The sequence below is a fragment of the Salvelinus namaycush genome, chromosome 3 (assembly GCF_016432855.1).
Source record: "Salvelinus namaycush isolate Seneca chromosome 3, SaNama_1.0, whole genome shotgun sequence".
NCBI lineage: Eukaryota > Metazoa > Chordata > Actinopteri > Salmoniformes > Salmonidae > Salvelinus > Salvelinus namaycush.
This window is the reverse complement of record NC_052309.1, coordinates 11,761,412-11,782,341: the sequence shown is the minus strand read 5'-3', so window position 1 is coordinate 11,782,341 and position 20,930 is coordinate 11,761,412. Positions and strand designations below refer to the sequence as shown.

The 20,930-nt window shown below is 42.8% G+C and overlaps 1 protein-coding gene across 1 annotated transcript; it reads left to right on the top strand.

Moving 5' to 3' along the window:
* The first annotated feature begins 79 nt into the window (after positions 1-79).
* Positions 80-20,249, top strand: LOC120044945 (fructose-1,6-bisphosphatase 1-like). The gene is made up of 7 exons (XM_038989695.1): positions 80-371; positions 2,029-2,191; positions 2,270-2,362; positions 18,277-18,417; positions 18,822-18,959; positions 19,137-19,256; positions 19,458-20,249. The coding sequence occupies exons 1-7, from the start codon at positions 202-204 to the stop codon at positions 19,644-19,646; spliced, it is 1,014 nt and encodes a 337-aa protein (XP_038845623.1). The 5' UTR covers positions 80-201; the 3' UTR covers positions 19,647-20,249.
* The last annotated feature ends 681 nt before the right edge of the window (positions 20,250-20,930 follow it).

The following is a 20,930-nucleotide window of genomic DNA, read 5'->3' as shown; positions in this document are numbered from 1 at the left end:
CCCCTCCCGGTGAAAGGCCAACTGTGATTGGTTCAAACACCTGCACACCCTTTAGTTCAAACACCTGCACACCCTCTCGACTCTTTAGTTCTATTTTAACTTTAGGGTGAGGCTTTGAGGAACTCACCTGTCCCGGTACCCCAATCAGCAGGAATACGTCGCGCGGCAAACAAGCTCAAAGAACCAGTACAGTTCGTTACCATGTCCGAACGAGGCGCGTTCGATACTAATGTCGTTACCCTCACGAGATTCGTGCAGGAGGAGGGAAGGAAGGCGAAGGGAACGGGAGAACTGACCACCCTCCTCAACTCTATCTGCACAGCCGTTAAAGCTATCTCCACCGCGGTCAGAAAAGCTGGGATTGCCAACCTGTACGTTTCTGTGTATGCATGTGAAAGTCTTGGTGTCCATTCAATTGGTCCCGTGTGACTCAGTTGGTAGAGCATGGCGCGTTGTTGGTTCGGTCCTCACAGGGTAAAGTAGGAATGTACGTTAAATGACAATGTAAAATGGCGACAGATTTACATGAGAATATTTAAAAAGCCACATGAAAATAATGTTTATTCTCCCACCAGAGATGTGTTTCCATCAAATTGACTTGTTGTTGATAAAAGGCTGTGCGTGATGACGTAGTGCACATACAATACATATTGCGGTTGAATTGCCATGTAGGCTACCCAAAAATAGTGGTAAACTCCTTAATGTGCAAATATTGATATAATAACCATCCTATCTAAATAAATTTGGATTTACATGATATGTTGTGGTCCTCCCACTACAACTTGGGAAAGCATGCAGTTTATTAAACTTCACAGGGTGGTGGATGTACAAGGGGATGAGCTTGATGCTCCTTTCCAATAAATAGAGGGTCTTATTCTGGTGGCATGATGGTCAGTGCTTGGCTGCCGTTTGACAAATAAAAATAATATTGCTCTTATCTATATTAATCTCATAATGTAGGTAGCCTACCTGCACTGTATCAGTGAGCTGTTGGTTAAAGTGCATGGGCCAAGACCAGAATGGGCACATTTTCTATATAATGAAACTGTTTTTGTGACAACCATCAGTAGAGTTTAAAATGTGATGGACACCCAGTTAACTTATTTTTCTTTTGGTACATGGGAATTTAAAGGCAAAGTTATTTGTATGTGCATTACGTCATCACGCACAGCATTTTAAACAGTCTGTTTTAATGAAAATAACATCTCAGATTTTTGAATATTTGCATAAAAATCTGTCACATTGGATGGAAAACTAGCTAGTGATATGGTCAGTCAGTGATCATTTTTGTTGCATCATGTGTCACATTTATCAACTGAGCGCAGTAAAACGATACTGATCGTCTGATCAACAAAGTGATGCTGCAGAAAATGTGAGTTGTGGATTCTTATCCCCTCTGTGCTATATGGTAATCACAAAGCACTGGCAATAAGTGAATGATTATATCAATAGCAGGGACCGTCCAACCAACCAACCATATGCCGGGTAGGGAGACTAAATCAAATATTTACCTAGTCGGATATTATGCATGAGTCTGACAATCCAGCTAATCAGGTAATACTGTTGTCAACTTCGACTCGGGTCAATGTTCATCCGTTTCTTTCTTTGGACTCAATGTTTTCATAAATGCAAGCCAGAGCTATTGTAATGGAATAGGCTACTCCCAAATCATTCATTTATTTCCTCTTGAGACATGTCTATTGTCTTCATTAGGAGGAAGTATAGGCCTATTACCTATTTATCAGGAATTTCTTTACAGTCCTCCATTGTCAGGAATTTCCTTTATGACTGACAGTCAATGAAGGCCAACAGATGGTATCACTCTCTGTGCCCTGTGAGTTGAACCAGACACTGCATGCCCACTGTCACAGAGCCATCATAGAAACACTTTACCCTTGTCCCTCCCTCCTTCCAATTGTGACAGAAATAGGCCTACTGTGGTGATATTACTACTCACATGTCTGCCCCCTGCCCATCTCTCTATCCCTTCCTCCTTTCTCTCTCCTCCTTTCTCTCCCTCCCCTCCAGCTATGGCATTGCTGGGAGCACCAACGTGACCGGTGACCAGGTGAAGAAGCTGGATGTTCTGTCCAATGACTTGGTCATCAACATGATCAAGTCCTCTTTCACCTCCTGTGTCCTGGTGTCAGAGGAGAACGAGAGGGCCCTCATTGTGGAGCCAGAGAAACAGGTAGATGTGTGTGTGGTCCAGATGGAAGTTGAGGTATGTCTTATAACATCAATGTGACAATGTCCTTTTTTTTCACAGGGAAAATATATTGTGTGCTTCGACCCACTGGATGGCTCGTCAAACATTGACTGTCTTGTATCAATTGGAACCATTTTTGCCATCTACAGAAAGGTTGGTGACTCTTTTGTTATTATTCCTCTACGGAACCCCTTAGGCCCTAGGCAAAAAAAATGTAAAAAATAAAAAATGTTTACTAAGTTGTTCAAATGAGATATTGTTGTTCAAAAAAGTTACTAAGTCGTTTGAACAGGTGATCTCGTATGAATGACTCAGCTGTATACGGAAATAAGCAAACAGGAAACCACTCACCCACCCAGAGGCGGCGCTCCTAGTTGCCAAAGACTTTAATGCAGGGAAACTTAAATCAGTTCTACCTAATTTCCATCAACATGTTTAACTTCACTAGGGTAGGGGGCACTATTTTTACCTCCGGATGAAAAGCTTGCCCAAAGTAAACTGCCTGCTACTCAGGCCCAGAAGCTAGGATATGCATAGAAAATACTCTAAAGTTTCCAAAACTGTTAACATAATGTCTGAGTATAACAGAACTGATTCGGAAGGCGAAAACCTGAAAAAAATCTATCCAGGAAGTGGGATTTTTTTAGGTTTGTAGTTTTTCTATTGAATGCCATTACAGTATCCATTGACTTAGGACTCAAATTGCACTTCCTATGGCTTCCACTAGATGTCAACAGTCTTTAGGAATTGTTTCAGGCTTGTATTCTGAAAAATGAGAGAGTAAGACCACTCTGAATGAGTGGACCCTACAGTGTCCCAGAGGTTTTTCATGCGCACGACCGAGAGCGCGCGCCTTTCTTGTTTACCTTTTTATATTGACAACGTTATTGTCCGGTTGAAATATTATCGATTATTTAAGCTAAAAACAACCTGAGGATTGATTATAAACATCGTTTGACATGTTTCTACGAACTTCACGGATACTATTTGGATTTTTTGTCTGCCTGTTGTGACTGCGTTTGAGCCTGTGGATTACTGAACAAAACGCGCAAACAAAACAGTGGTTTTTGGATATAAACAGGGACTTTATCGAACAAAACAAACATTTATTGAGTAAATGGGAGTCTTCTGAGTGCAACCATATGAAGATCATCAAAGGTAAGTGATACATTTTATCGCTATTTCTGACTTGTGTAACTCCTCTACTTGGCTGGTAAATGTTTGTAATGATTTGTCTGCTGGGCGCTGTTTTCAGATAATCGCATGGTATGCTTTCGCCGTAAAGCCTTTTTGAAATCTGACACCGTGGTTGGATTAACAAGAAGTTCATCTTTAAACCGATGTATAACACTTGTATGATTTATTAATTTTTATAATGAGTATTTCTGTTTTTTAATTTGGCGCTCTGCAATTTCACTGGATGTTGGCCAAATGGGACACTAGCGTCCCACGTATCCTAGTGAGGTTAATGTGCAACCAGAGGGGGAAAGAATTCTAGATCACCTGTACTCCACACACAGAGACAAAGCTCTCCCTCCATTTGGTAAATCCAACCACAACTCTATCCTCCTGATTCCTGCTTACAAGCAAAAATTAAAGCAGGAAGCACCAGTGACTCGGTCTATAAAAAAGTGGTCAGATGAAGCAGATGCTAAACTACAGGACTACTTTACTATCAGACTGGAACATGTTTCGAGATTCTTCCGATGCCATTGAGGAGTACACCACATCAGTCACTGGCTTTATCAATAAGTGCATTGAGGACGTTGTCCCCACAGTGACTGTACGTACATACCCCAAACAGAAGCCATTGATTTCAGGCAACATTCGCACTGAGCTAAAGGGTAGAGCCGCCGCTTTCAAGGTGCGGGACTCTAATAAGAAATTCTGCTATGCCCTGCGATGAACCATCGAACAGGCAAAGCTTCAATACAGGGCTAAGATTGAATCGTACTACACAGGCTCCGACGCTCGTCTTGTGTGGCAGGGCTTGCAAACTATTACAGACTACAAAGGGAAGCACAGCCGCGAGCTTCCCAGTGACACGAGCCTACCAGACAAGCTAAGTCACTTCTATGCTCGCTTCAAGGCAAGCAACACTGAGGCATGCATGAGAGCATCAGCTGTTCCGGACGACAGTGATCACACTCTCCGTAGCCAACGTGAGTAACACCTTTAAACAGGTCCACATTCACAAGGCTGCGGGGCCAGATGGATTACCAGGATGTGTGCTCCGGGCATTTACTGACCAACTGGCAGGTGTCTTCACTGACGTTTTCAACATGTCCCTGATTGAGTCTGTAATACCAACATGTTTCAAGCAGACCACCATAGTCCCTGTGGCCAAGAACACGAAGGCAACCTGCCTAAATGACTACAAACCCGTAGCACTCACGTCCGTAGCCATGAAGTGCTTTGAAAGGCTGGTAATGGCTCACATCAACACCATTATCCCAGAAACCCTAGACCCACTCCAATTTGCATACAGCTCAAACAGATCTACAGATGATGCAATCTCTATTGCACTCCACACTGCCCTTTCCCACCTGGACAAAAGGAACACCTATGTGAGAATGCTATTCATTGACTACAGCTCAGTGTTCAACACCATAGTACCCTCAAAGCTCATCACTAAGCTAAGGATCCTGGAACAAAACGCATCCCTCTGCAACTGGATCCTGGACTTCCTGACGGGCTGCTCCCAGGTGGTGAGGGTAGGTAACAACACATCTGCCACGCTGATCCTCAACACTGGAGCCCCCCAGGGGTGTATGCTCAGTCCTCTCCTGTACTCCCTGTTCACCCACAACTGCATGGCTAGGCACGACTCCAATACCATTAAGTTTGCAGATGACACAACAGTGGTAGGCCTGATCACCGACAACGACGATACCGCCTATAGGGAGGAGATCAGAGACCTGGCCGGGTGGTGCCAGAATATTAACCTATCCCTCAACGTGACCTAGACAAAGGAGATGATTGTGGACTACAGGAAAAGGAGGACCGAACACGCCACCATTCTCATCGACGGAGCTGCAGTGGAGCAGGTTGAGAGCTTCAAGTTCCTTGGTGTCCACATCACCAACAAACTAGAATGGTCCAAACACACCAAGACAGTCGTGAAGAGGGCACGACAAAGCCTATTCCCCCTCAGGGAACTAAAAAGATTTGGAATGGGTACTCAGATCTTCAAAAGGTTCTACAGCTGCAACATCGAGAGCATCCTGACTGGTTGCATCACTGCCTGGAACGGCAACTGCTCGGCCTCCGACCGCAAGGCACTACAGAGGGTAGTGCGTACGGCCCATTACATCACTGGGGCTAAGCTGCCTGCCATCCAGGACCTCTACACCAGGCGGTGTCAAAAGAAGGCCCTAAAAATTGTCAAAGACCCCAGCCACCCCAGTCATAGACTGTTCTCTCTACTATCGCATGGCAAGCAGTACCGGAGTGCCAAGTCTAGGACAAAAAGGCTTCTCAACAGTTTTACCCCCAAGCCATTACCCGAACAGGTAATCAAATGGCTACCCGGACTATTTGCATTTTGTGCCCCCCAACCCCTCTTTTACGCTGCTGCTACTCTGTTTATCATATATGCATAGTCACTTTAACTATACATTCATGTACATACTACCTCAATTGGCCCGACCAACCAGTGCCCCCGCACATTGGCTAACCTGGCTATCTGCATTGTGTCCCGCAACCCACCACCCGCCAACCCCTCTTTTACGCTACTGCTACTCTCTGTTCATCATATATGCATAGTCACTTTAACCATATCTACATGTACATACTACCTCAATCAGCCCAACTAACCGGTGCCTGTATGCAGCCTCGCTACTGTATGTAGCCTCGCTACTGTATGTAGCCTCGCTACTGTATGTAGCCTCGCTACGGTTTATTTTTCACTGTCTTTTTAACTTGTTTTTATTTCTTTATTGTTCACCTAATACCTTTTTTGAACTGTTGGTTAGAGCCTGTAAGTAAGCATTTCACTAAGGTCTACACCTGTTGTATTCGGCGCACGTGACAAACTTTGATTTAATTGGTCTTTTCTCTAAGCATAACTTGTTACGCAGCTTGTCAGACCGTGTAATGGTTGCTGCAGCCATTCATTTGTATTTATTATGGATGCCCCATTAGCAGTTATACAACTTTAAAAACATAATACATTCTCAACAGATTTCACAACACATCACTGAATCCAGGATTATTCATTGACTGTTCTTTGATAACCTAAAGCAGGGCTGCTTCTGAATGCCATAACTTTTAAGTGAGGAGCAGAGTGTAATTCAATCCCTCTCCTGCTCCAATTTTGCTCTGGTACTGCTCAGCCACAAGTTCTGGGCATGTTCTGCCTAGCATTTTTTGTTCTTTATCACTTCTTACTGGGACCATATCCACAGTAGCCTATACACCACTGCTGTAATCTAGATAAAGTACTTAAGTAAAAAATACTTAAGTACTAAAATAGTTTTTGGGGGTGTCTGTACTTTCCTTTTTTATATATTAAATCGTTACATTTTGAATGCTTAGCAGGACAGGAAAATTGTCTAATTCACACACTTATCAAGAGAACATCCCTGGTTATCCCTACTGCATCTGATCTAGCGGACTCACTAAAGACATGCTTCGTTTGTAAATTGTGTGTTGGAGCATGCTTACTTTCGATACTACCAAATACTTAGACTTTTACTCAAGTAGGATTTTGCTGGGTGACTTTCACTTTTACTAGGGTCATTTTCTATTAAGGTATCTTTACTTTTACTCAGGTATGACAATTGGGTACTTTTTCCACCACTGGTTTACAGTGCCTTCGGAAGGTAAATCAGACCTCGACTTTTTCCACATTTTGTTACTTTACGGCCTTATTCTAAAATGTCTTTAAACATTTTTTCCTCAATCTACACAATGACAAAGCAAAACAGGTTTTTAGAAATGTTTGCTAATTTATAAAAAATAAAACTTTACATAAGTATTCAGACCCTTTACTCAGTACTTTGAAGCACCTTTGGCAGCCATTACAGCAATGTGTCTTGGGTATGACGCTACAAGCTTGGCACGCCTGTATTTGGGGAGCTTTTCCCATTCTTCTCTGCAGATCCTCTTAAGCTTGTTGTCTTGGCTGTGTGCTTAGGGTCGTTGTCCTGTTGGAAGGTGAACCTTCGCCCAAGTCTGAGGTCCTGAGCGCTCTGGAGCAGGTTTTCATCAAGGATCTCTCTACTTTGCTCTGTTCATCTTTGCCTCGATCCTGACTAGTCACCCAGTCCCTGCCGCTGAAAAACATCCCCACAGCATGATTCTGCCACCACCATGCTTCACTGTAGGGATGGTGCCAGGTTTCCTCCAGATGTGATGCTTGGCATTCAGTCAAGAGTTCAATTTCGGTTTCATCAGACCAGAGAATCTTGTTTCTAATTGTCTGATAGTCTTTTAGGTGCCTTTTTTGGCAAACTCCAAGCCGGCTGTCATGTACCTTTTTTACTGAGGAGTGGCTTCCGTCTGGCCACTCTACCATAAAGGCCTGATTTGGTGGTGTGCCTCAGATGGTTGTCCTTCCGTCTCCACAGAGGAACTCTAGAGCTCTGTCAGTGACCAGCGGGTTCTTGGTCACCTCCCTGACCAAGTCCCTTCTCCCACGATTGCTCAGTTTGGCCGGGCGGCCAGCTCTAGGAAGAGTCTTGGTGGTTCCAAACCTCATCCATTTAAGAATGACGGACAATTCCTTTGACCTCATGGCTTGGTTTTTGCTCTTACGTGCACTGTCAACTGTGGGACCTTTTTATATAGACAGGTGTGTGCCTTTTCAAATCGTGTCCAATCAATTGAATTTACCACAGGTGGACTTCAAGTTGTAGAAACATCAAGGATGATCAATGGAAACAGGATGCACCTGAGCTTTTTTTTTGTTGTCTCATAGCAAAGGGTCTGAATACTTACGTAAATAAAGGTATTTCAGTTTTTATTTTAAAATGTTGCTTTGTCATTATGGGGTAGATTGCAGAGTTTTAATACATTTTATTATTTTACAATAAGGCTGTAATGTAATTTTAAATATGGAAAAAGTCAAGGGCTCAAGGCACGGCATACTCTACTTTCTAACATTAGGATATGTAGTGTCTATTTTGAAGGACTTCAAATATATAAACAGATGTTTTAGGTAGGCACTACATAGGCTACTGTCAAATGTATTTGAGTTGTCCTTGAAATAGAATCACTATAATATAAATACATGTAATTAAGCTAAAATATCAAATGCATTCACATTGGAGTCATTTATAAGACGCTCTTATCCAGAGTGACTTACTTAGTGCATTCATCTCAATGAAGTAACTATCAGCGAAGTCAGAGCTAGAAAGAGGGAAAAGAGTCAAGTGCGAGTGTTAGTTCACAAAATTATTTTTTGTGTGGGGGTTTGACATCAGAGGGGTTGAGTGTTTGTTTCTTGAGGAGGGGAGTGACTCAGGCCATTTTGAAGTCAGAGGGGATGCAGCCACTGGTCAGGGATGAGTGACGTGCGGAATGGAAGGTCTCCAGAGATGGTCTGAAGTTGGGGTCGAGCGTGCAGGTTGTCGGGCAGCTGGACTTCACTAGTCGTAAGATTTCTTCTGGCGTGAGAGGGGAGCAAAAGGTCAAGGCGTAGGGTAGTTATGTATGAGTGGGACCAGTTGATTCAGTAGGCTGAGCGGATGTCATCAACCTTCTTTTCAAAGTGGTTGACCAAGTTGTCCGCAGAGCGGGAGGGGGTGTAGGATTAAGGAGGGAGGAGAAGGTGAAGAGTTTCCTAGGGTTAGAGGCAGAATGTATCTGCTGCTAAAGCCACTTTCTATCAGAGGAAGAGAAGGTAGAGAGGGAGTGAAGGATGATAGGTCTTCCGGAAGTTAAGTTTTCCTCAGCTGACTGCAGCCCTGTTATTTAAGGTTGCAATGAGTCACGGAGGGGAGGGCCGGACGGGAGGAAAGGGGACAGTGCAAGTAATAGGCTGTGGAAAGGTAGGATGGTAGGCTCGAAGAGGCAGAACCAGAAGGGAGCGATTTAGCAAAAGGGAGAGATGATAGGAGAGAAGATTGTGACGGCGCATGAGATTAGTAGGCGAACAGCCTCAAGTAAAGATGAGGTCATGCGTATTGCCTGCCTTGAGTGGAAAGGGTGAGGTCAAAAGAGGCAAGGAGGGAAAGAAATCAATGGAAGGCAGACGTCAGGAGGTTGAAGTCGCACAGTACAAAGAGCGCTGAGCCAACGTCAGGAAATGAGCTTATCAATGTGTGAAGCTTATTGATGAACTCTCCAAGGGAACCTGGTGGGCGATTAGATGGCAACAATGTTAAGCTTGAGTGGACAAGTGACATTGACCGCATGGAATTCAAATAAGGAGAAGGACAGGTGAGGGAGTAAAGAGAATTTCCATTTAGGAGAAATCAGCAGCACTGTGCCACCACGGCAATGAACAGATGCTCTCAGACTGAGAGAACATAGTCAGGTGAAGAGAGCAGCTGGAGTAGCAGTGTTCTCTGGGGTGATCCATGTCAACGTCGGAGCCAAAAAGTCAAGGGACTTAAGGGCAGTATAGGCTGAGATGAACTCTGGGTTCTTGACCACAGATCAGCAGTTCCAAACGCTGCTGAAGAACAAGAATTCCACATGGGTTGTGCATGCATGGTACACTAAATTAGAAGGGGTTGCAGCCAAGGGGTGTGGAGCGTCTGTAAAGCCTGCAGGGAGAGGAGCGAGCAGGGATAGAAAACACACAGTTGCCAAAGCTACAAATGAGCAAAATGAGAAAATAACTGTGATACACAAGTGGTTGGGAGCCTTCCTTTCTTTCCTTTATGGAATAACTCTGCATTTGTCACCAATTGCCATTCCAAAGATTAAAAAAAATTTGTTGTAGGGAATTTTTGGGGGGGCATATCTTTTACGTAATGGTGGCGCTCTAAACATGGTTAAATTCCCATAGGAACACAGCCATTTTAAAAGCGCAGGGCTTGTGCAACGTTCCATGACTACATTTTTTGTCTTACAGGAATGATATACATACATATGAGGAGAAAGCTGAAGTCGTAACCTTTTCACGGATGTAATATGAGCTTGTCTGATTTCGAGTTCGTCCACTAGATCACATGACGTGACTTGGCCACTTGAAACCAGATACGTCTGTCTGGTTTGATCTGGTTTGGGTAGTACTTCACTGTGCGAAAATTGCGGAAATAACAAGCATACAGGCGAGGTAAACATCAATATTGTGCCCATTGGAAACGAGTGAAAGTTAGTTAGTTTGATGAATGCATTCAAGGTAATGTCATATTAAATGTGGATGGATAATAAATGGATTACATTACGATGACCACCAGGGTGTATCCTTTCCGTGCATACAACATGTTTGTACTTTTGGTGACTTGATAGTCAGTCTGATTTGCTCCTATATGTATTATTTATATATTTTCTGTAAACAGTATATTTAATTTGTGGAGTGCATTTCCCACGCTCAATACACATGTGAAACTTGTTGGTGCCTGCTCCTGTGCACAAATAATTTGACCGCTGCAGTTTGAGATTATTTATGAAAAGAAGCTGATATTGGCCTTTAATATTTATTTATTATAGTTTAGTTAAATTGATTTATATTATGTTTCTATTCAAATACATTTTACAGTAGCCTATCTATTGCTTACCTAAAACATCCGTTAATACATTTAAAGTCCTTCAAAATAAATGTCATATCCTGATGTTAGAAAGTAGAATATAAACGCAACATGCAACAATTTCAAAGATTTTACTAAATTACAGGTCATATAAGGAAATCAGTCAATTGAAATAAATTCGTTAGGCCCTAATCTATTGATTTTACATGACTGGGAATACAGATATGCATCTGTTGGTCACAGATCTGAAAACCAGTCAGTCTCTGGTGTGACCATTTGCCTCATGCAGCGCAACATATCTCCTTTGCATAGAGTTAATCAGGTTGTTGATTGTGCCATGCTGTCCCACTCCTCTTCAATGGCTGTGCAAAGTTGCTGGATATTGGCGGGAACTGGAACACACTGTTGAGTATCCCAAGCGTGCTCAATGGGTGACAGCCACGGCTTGATTCGTATGCAGGCCATGGAAGAACTGGGTCATGTTTCAGCTTCCAGGAATTGTGTACAGATCATTGTGACATGGGGCAGTGCATTATCATGCTGAGACATGGTGATGGCGGCAGATGAAATGGCACGACAATGGACCTCAGGATCGCGTCACGGTATCTCTGTGCATTCAAATTGACATTGATAAAATGCAATTGTGTTCGTTGTCTGTTGCTTATGCCTGCCCATACCATAAACCCACCATGGGGCACTCTGTTCACAATGTTGACATCAGCAAACCGCTCGCCTATACAATGCCATACACATGGTCTGCGGTTGTGAGGCCGGTTGGACATACTGCCAAATTTTCTAAAATGACACGAGGTGGCTTATGGTAGAGAAATGAATGTTAAATTCTCTGGCAACAGCTCTGGTGGACATTCCTGCAGTCAGCATGCCAATTGCACAATTGCACACTCCCTCAACTTGAGACATCTGTGGCATTGTGTTGTGTGATACAACTGCACATTTTTAGGGGCCTTTTATTGGCCCCAGCACAAGGTGCACCTATGTAATGATGGTGCCGTTTTATCAGCTTCTTGATATTCCACACCTGTCAGGTGGATGGATTATCTTGGCAAGGGAGAAATGCTCACTAACAGGGATGTAAACACATTTGTGCACAACATTTTAGAGAAATAAGATTTTTGTGAGTATGGAACATTTCTGGGATCTTTTATTTCAGCTCATGAAACATGGGACCAACACTTTATATGTTGTGTTTATATTTTTGTTCCGTGTATATATAGGTTACTCTGGGTGGGGTAGGCTAAATAATTACAACCGACTAGGGCTAATTAATACGCCCCAGCCCACCCCTCCATAAACCTTTTTCTTAAAGCTAAGGATCCGGATTACATTCTACGCATGTGTTATTTTATGCATACATTTGTTTTTCTAATGTTACTGCTGCTCACAGTCCTGCTCCCTTCATGTTTTGCTCTTTACTCACCCCATTCTGAACTGTGAGGCAGCGTATGTCTCTGCCTCATATTTCTGAACAGCTGAAATAAAACCCTGCCTCGATTTGAACGAACATTCAGAAAGTATTCTGTAAATTGCCTCTGAATTTAAAATGTATTAAATTTAGATTTTGTGTCACTGGCCTACACACAATACCCCATTATGTCAAAGTGGAATTATGATTGTAAAAATGTAAAAATTAATTAAAATTGAAACGCTGAAATGTCTTGAGTCAATAAGTATTCAATTCCTTTATGGCAAGCCTAAATAAGTTCAGCAGTAAAAATGTGCTTAGCAAGTAACATACTAAGTTGCATGGACTCTGTGTGCAATAATAGTGTTAACATTATTTTTGAATGCTACCTCATCACTGTACCCCACACATACAATTACCTATAAGGTCCCTCAGTCGAGAAGTGAATTTCAAACACAGATTCAACAACAAAGACCAGAGGTTTTCCAATGCCTCGCAAACAAGGGCACCTATTGGTAGATGAAAAAAAAAGAAAATGGAGAAAAAGCCAACATTAAATATCCCTTTTGAGCGTGGTGAAGTTATGAATTGCACATTGGATGGTGTATCAATACACCCAGTCAGAAAGTAAAACTCCAAAAATGTGGCTAAGAAATTAATTCTATCCTGAATACAAAGCATTAGGTTTGGGGCAAACACGACACATCACTGAGTACCACGCTTCATATTTTCAAGCATGGTGGTGGCTGCATCGTGTTACAGGTATGCTTGTCATCGGTAAGGACTTATATATATATATATATAAAAAGAAGCGGAATAGAGCTAAGCACATGCAAAATCCGAGAGGAAAACCTGGTTCAGTCTGCTTTCTAACAGACACTGGGAGACAAACTCACCTTTCAGCAGTACAATAACCTAAAACACAAGGTCCCAAGACGACATTGAATGTTCCTGAGTGGCCTAGTTACATTTGACTTAAATTGGCTTAAATCTTTGGCAAGACTTGAAAGTGGCTGTGTAGCAATGATCAACAACCAACTTGACAGAGCATGAAGAATTTAAAAGAATAATGTGCAAATATTGTACAATCCAGGTGTGCAAAGCTCTTAGACTTACCCAGAAAGACTCACAGCTGTAATTGCTGCTAAAGGTGATTCTAACATGTATTGTCTCAGGAGTGTGAATACTTATGTAAATTAGATTTCTGTATTTCAATACATTTGAGCACATTTCTAAAAACAGGTTTTCACTTTTGCCTCTTAAGGATCCGCCCCCTTTTTTTCAATTTCTTCCTAAAATGACATACCCAAATCTAACTGCCTGTAGCTCAGGACCTGAAGCAAGGATATGCATATTCTTGATACCATTTGAAAGGAAACACTGAAGTTTGTGGAAATGTGAAAGGAATGTAGGAGAATATAACACATTAGATCTGGTAAAAGATAATACAAAGAAAAAAAAAACAGTTTTCTATTTTTTTTGTACCATGGTCTTTGAAATGCAAGAGAAAGGGCATAATGAATTATTCTAGCCCAGGCGCAATTTATACTTTGGCCACTAGATGGCAGCACTATGTGGAAAGTTTTAGAGTGATCCAGTGAAATCTTGCATATCTATTTAAAATGTTGTATCAAGACTAACCAAATGTACCTAATTGGTTTGTTCATAATTGTACACTCTCCTCAAACAATAGCATGGTATTATTTCACTGTAATAGCTACTGTAAAATGGACAGTGCAGTTAGATTAACAAAAATGTAAGCTTTCTGCCCATATCAGATGTCTGTCCTGGGATTTTGTTTTGTTTCTTACAACCTCATGCTAATCACATTAGCCTACATTAGCTCAACCGTCCTGCGGTCCTGAAGAAGATTTGTTGGGGGGGGGGGGGGGTTTATTGTGTACATTTTGTCAATTTGTAATTCAGGCTGTAACACAACTATGTGGAATAAGTCAAAGGATATGAAAACCTTCTGAGGGCACTATATATTATGAAGGCTACAACCTTCTCTGTCTAACGTCTATTGCATTTGCACAAGCAGGATGCAGTCCCTAAACTTTGGGAACATTTTGTGTGATGATGTAGGCTAATCTTTATACACTGCTCAAAAAAATAAAGGGAACACTAAAATAACACATCCTAGATCTGAATGAATGAAATATTCTTATTAAATACTTTTTTGTGCTGACAACAAAATCACACACAAATTATCAATGGAAATCAAATTTATCAACCCATGGAGGTCTGGATTTGGAGTCGCACTCAAAATTAAAGTGGAAAACCACACTACAGGCTGATCCAACTTTGATGTAATGTCCTTAAAACAAGTCAAAATGAGGCTCAGTAGTGTGTGTGGCCTCCACGTGCCTGTATGACCTCCCTACAACGCCTGGGCATGCTCCTGATGAGGTGGCGGATGGTCTCCTGAGGGATCTCCTCCCAGACCTGGACTAAAGCATCCGCCAACTCCTGGACAGTCTGTGGTGCAACGTGGCGTTGGTGGATGGAGCGAGACATGATGTCCCAGATGTGCTCAATTGGATTCAGGTCTGGGGAACAGGCGGGCCAGTCCATAGCATCAATGCCTTCCTCTTGCAGGAACTGCTGACACACTCCAGCCACATGAGGTCTAGCATTGTCTTGCATTAGGAGGAACCCAGGGCCAACCGCACCAGCATATGGTCTCACAAGGGGTCTGAGGATCTCATCTCGGTACCTAATGGCAGTCAGGCTACCTCTGGCGAGCACATGGAGGGCTGTGCGGGCCCCCAAAGAAATGCCACCCCACACCATGACTGACCCACCGCCAAACCGGTCATGCTGGAGGATGTTGCAGGCAGCAGAACGTTCTCCACGGCGTCTCCAGACTCTGTCACGTCTGTCACATGTGCTCAGTGTGAACCTGCTTTCATCTGTGAAGAGCACAGGGCACCAGTGGCGAATTTGCCAATCTTGGTGTTCTCTGGCAAATGCCAAACGTCCTGCACGGTGTTGGGCTGTAAGCACAACCCCCACCTGTGGACGTCAGGCCCTCATACCACCCTTGTGGAGTCTGTTTCTGACCGTTTGAGCAGACACATGCACATTTGTGGCCTGCTGAAGGTCATTTTGCAGGGCTCTGGCAGTGCTCCTCCTGCTCCTCCTTGCACAAAGGCGGAGGTAGCGGTCCTGCTGCTGGGTTGTTGCCCTCCTACGGCCTCCTCCACGTCTCCTGATGTACTGGCCTGTCTCCTGGTAGCGCCTCCATGCTCTGGACACTACGCTGACAGACACAGCAAACCTTCTTGCCACAGCTTGCATTGATGTTTCATCCTGGATGAGCTGCACTACCTGAGCCACTTGTGAGGGTTGTAGACTCCGTCTCATGCTACCACTAGAGTGAAAGCACCGCCAGCATTCAAAAGTGACCAAAACATCAGCCAGGAAGCATAGGAACTGAGAAGTGGTCTGTGGTCACCACCTGCAGAAGCACTCCCTGCTAATTGCCTATAATTTCCACCTGTTGTCTATTCCATTTGCACAACAGCATGTGAAATTTATTGTCAATCAGTGTTGCTTCCTAAGTGGACAGTTTGATTTCACAGAAGTGTGATTGACTTGGAGTTACATTGTGTTGTTTAAGTGTTCCCTTTATTTTTTTGAGCAGTGTAGTTGCTGCCATATCTTAGTTCCAGGTAAAATAACACTACTTGACTGCCTGTCTGTCTCCTGTGCAGCTTAGTCAATGTTTGTAATTAAGATGAAATAATAACATTCAATCACTAATTAGACTGCATGTCTGTGTCTTGCTGCATTCCACCTCTGGGCAGCCGAACGTTCATGTATCCAGACCGGTAAAAGGAGTCTGACAATAGGCAAGTTCATTTTGCATTGCCTGATACCATATATGCTGATATTGTGGCGAGAGGAAATAGCTGCATATAACTCAACAGCTAAGAAAAACATGAAATGGATAGACTGCCTGTCTGTGTCGTGCTTATGTTTGCAATACTGACAACAACATTTGTATGAATGTTTCGATAATGTATTTTGTATAAAGCTCCGCTTACATGCTATGGCACTCAGAAACAGCCCTGTTTTAGGCTATCAAAGAACTGTCAATGAACAATCCTATCAATGGATGGAATCAGTGAATGAATGGCTGCAGCAACCATTACACGGTCTGACAATCTGTATATCAAATGAGGCCTAATTAGACAAAATAACAATTACTCTTGTTTGAACGACTAAGTAAAAAAAATTGTTCAAACAAGATACAAAGTCGTTCAAACAAGAATTCCAAGAGTCACATTATTTAAATAAAAAAATTGCCTTGGGCTACAGGGCTTCCGTAGTCCTCCGTGCCCATAACATGCAGTGCCTTTGGAAAGTACTCAGACCCCTTGACTATTTCCAAATTTTGTTACGTTACAGCCTTATTCTAAAATGTATTAAATTGTTTATTTTCCCTCATCAATCTACACACAATACCCCATAATGACAAAGCAAAGACAGGTTTTTAGAAATGTTTGCAAATTTATACAAAATAATTACTGAAATATTACATTTTACATAAGTATTCAGACCCTTTACTCAGTACTTTGTTGAAGCACATTGGCAGCGATTACAGCTTTGAGTCTTCTTAGGTATGATGCTACAAGCTTGGCACATCTGTATTTGGGGAGTTTCTCCCATTCTTCTCTGCAGATCCTCTCAAGCTCTGTCAGGTTGGATGGGGAGCTTTGCTGTACAGCTATTTTCAGGTCTCTCCAGAGATGTTCGATCGGGCTCTGTCTGGGCCACTCAAGGACATTCATAAACTTGTCCTGAAGCCACTCCTGCGTTGTCTTGGCTGTGTGCTTAGGGTCGTTGTCCTGTTGGAAGGTGAACCTTCGCCCAAGTCTGAGGTCCTGAGCGCTCTGGAGCAAGATTTCATCAAGGATCTCTTTGTACTTTGCTCCGTTCATCTTTGCCTCGATCCTGACTAGTCTCCCAGTCCCTGCCACTGAAAAATATTGCCACAGCATGATGCTGCCACCACCATACTTCACCGTAGGGATGATGCATTGTTTCTTCCAGACGTGACGCTTGGCATTCAGGCCAAAGAGTTCAATCTTGATTTCATCAGACCAGAGAATCTTGTTTCCCATGGTCTGAGAGTCTTTAGGTGCCTTTTGGCAAACTCCAAGCGGGCTGTCATGTGTCTTTTTACTGAGGAATATTGTCGGGGGGGGGCCACTCCTTCTGTCTGGCCACTCCTACCATAAAGGCATGATTGGTGGAGTGCTGCAGAGATGGTTGTCTAGAGTTTATCCCATCTCCACAGCGGAATTCTAGAGCCCTGTCAGAGTGACCATCGAGTTCTTGATGACCTCCCTGACCAAGGCCCTTCTCCCCCGATTGCTCAATTTGGCCGGGCAGCCAGCTCTAGGAAGAGTCTTGGTGGTTACAAACTTCTTCCATTAAAGAATGATGGAGGTCACTGTGTTCTTGGGGACCTTCAATGCTGCAGAATGTTTTCGGTACCCTTCGCCAGATCTGTACCTCCACACAATCATGTCTCTGAGCTTTACGGACAATTCCTTCGACCTCATGGCTTGGTTTTTGCTCTGACATGCACTGTCAACTGTGGGACATTTATAAAGACCTTTCCAAATCATGTCCAAACAATTGAATTTTCCACAGGTGGACTCCAAGTTTGCAAAAATGTCTAAAAACCTGTTTTCACTTTGTCATTATGGGGTATTCTTTGTAGATTGCTGAGGATTGTTTTAATTTAATCCATTTAGAATAAGGCTGTAACGTTACAAAATGTGGGAAAAGTAAAGGGGTCTGAATAATTTCCGAAAGGCATTCTATATTCGGTCTCAGACGTTCCGTAACTGTTCCACACATTTTGTTTCGTTTTTAGACACTTTGTTTCAGTATGTCAGATTAGTGTGCCAGTTTCTACTGTAGTTAGTTACTGTTTCACTGTTCTTCTGTTATGTTTGGTAACAACTATCCACGTGTTTGTCTCCCAGACAACAGATGATGAGCCCAATGAGAAGGACGCGCTGCAGTCTGGACGTCACATCGTTGCTGCCGGTTATGCCCTCTACGGCAGCGCCACCATGATGGTGCTCTCCACAGGTCAAGGGGTCAACTGCTTCATGCTCGACCCTGTAAGTTTCAAATCAAACCTAGGGGTGAACTGCTTCATGCTCAACCCTGTAAAATCAAACTTTAAAAATGTAAAAGTGTATTTTAAAATAACAACACACTACAGTAAAACTATAAAATGGAATAGATAAACAAATAAGAAACGGCAGTTAAAGAACATATAAACACGTCTAAATCCAATAGTCAATGAAGAGACACAGGAGAGGTGCCCTTCATTGATTTATAGTTAATCCATGAGGTGCTCTTTGATCTTGTGATTAATTACTATAGAACATAAAATAAGTTAATGCTGGATGGTAAACAAAGCTTTTGTGCAAACAAACTTCCAGAAGTAATAGAAGTAACGTGTAGTGGAAAGAAAGTCAATGAAGTTGCTGAGTCAGGTCCCTGTTCTGTATGTTTTTAGTCTATCGGGGAGTTTATCCTGACAGATAAGGACGTGAAGATCAAGAAGAGAGGGAAGATCTACAGTCTGAACGAAGGCTATGCTCAGCACTTCTACCCAGACATCACAGAATACCTGAAGAAGAAGAAATATCCAGAGGTAATTTACTAACTATACACCTGAAAGGGCTTAAACTGTAATTCTGCGCCACTAACTAACTCTTTAGGTACTATGAAGTGACCAATGCAGTTAATGAAATATGCCTCGTGGTTGTCTTACTTACTTTTAAATGCACCTATTGTAAGTCGCACTGGGTACATTGCTTTTTGTTTCCAGGATGGGAGTGCCCCCTATGGTGGGCGTTATGTTGGCTCCATGGTGGCTGATGTGCACAGGACTTTGGTGTACGGAGGAATCTTCTTATACCCTGCCAATGTCAAGAGCCCCAAGGGCAAGGTGAGTGAGACAGAGCTCCTCAGGTCATATAAATGTTATATCTACTTTGGAAAAAAAACAACTATGTTACATACAAGTAACCAAAAGTAGAGTGCTGGCTGTGCCCCACCAAAACTGATAAAAGGTAGAATGAACTAGACCATTTCTCTCTATATATTGAAGTGACTAACCATCGTCTCTCTTCCACTCCGTCCTGTGTAGCTGAGGCTACTATATGAGTGCAACCCCATGTCTTTCATCATCGAGCAGGCTGGAGGCATGGCCACCACGGGGGAGATGAATGTCCTGGACATCAAGCCAGAGAACATCCACCAGCGAGTTCCTGTGGTCCTGGGCTCCCCTGAAGACGTCCAGGAGTATGTCGCCATCTACAAGAAGACACGCATGTGATGCTGCGCTGGAGCCTTCTCTGGATCCACCATGACCTGCTTGTCCACAAGGGTCGACCTTTGACCTGAGCTAGTAATCTTTGTATCATATGAATGGAGCGGTGGATATGCAGTATATATCATGGAATATATATATCATGCCCAGTTGTTTAGAAGTTGAGGTGATTGGTTGATCAGATAATTGGGGCAGTGCTTTTCTCTGGCTGATCCTTTTGAACAAGCGGAGTAGTATTTTACCTCCACCATCTGACCAACCAGATCTGGGACCAGAGATACTTCAGGGGGAGAGAGTAGGGAGGAGTCTTTCAATGACCTGGGCCTACATCTTAATAGTTTAAAGTTTCTTTCCCTATTTGTTTCTCCTTCTAGAACTGTGCTGATCTAGCAAGACAGGATAGGGGAGAGGAGTCCAATTTAGATGATTGGGATGCAACCCTTCAGCGTCTTACTGTTTGGATCCCTGAACTGAGAGACCCCTCATGGACAAATATTAGGCCTACCTCAGCCTTATTATGTAGTGTATTGTAGGGTTGTTGTGCCATGTGTCATTTGCACTGGTGGACCTAAAATATGTTTTGAATAAAACCCAATGTTAAAATTCCTCCACTTGTTGTCCATGTTGTGTTGCTGACCCACTAGCAGGGGGATGTAGTACTCCTTCATAGGCATACAGCATATTACAGTGTGTCAAACCATGAGAAACTGGTTTCTAATATTATCAACACCAGCTGGTGTAGTGGTAATTCTTTGCTTCAGTTGTCTATCCAAAAACAATCTCAGACGATACTAATTTGTGGTGGGTGCAAAAGGAAACAGTAGGTTATAAAGAACGAAAAATGTAGAGTAGGCCTACTCAGGTAATAACAATTATACCACAGCTGTGTATGTTGTCAATCATGTACATTTGTTTAATTGTTTTATGTTGTACATTTACAGCAATTTGTTCAGGAAAGTTAAACAAACCAAAAATATATATTTTTCAAGAAGTGAAACTGATGACTAAAAGTGGATGTTTCTTGTCTTGACAAGGCTTGGCACATGATTCTAGATTACACAATATAACACACACATCACTCTACTATGCTACACGCTCCATCAGCTGACCGAAGCCAAGCCGTGTCATCCTGGGGCCTAGGTGATGGGGGTTGTGGTCATACAGCCCCGCGTCTGGGAAGGTAAAAGAGGAAAACCTTTTCTAGTCAAGTAAGAGGAAGTATGACACCGTAGAAGAGCAGGAAGACAGCGTGTGCTCTCTTGTGTTCTTTTTAGCGTGATTAGTCATGTA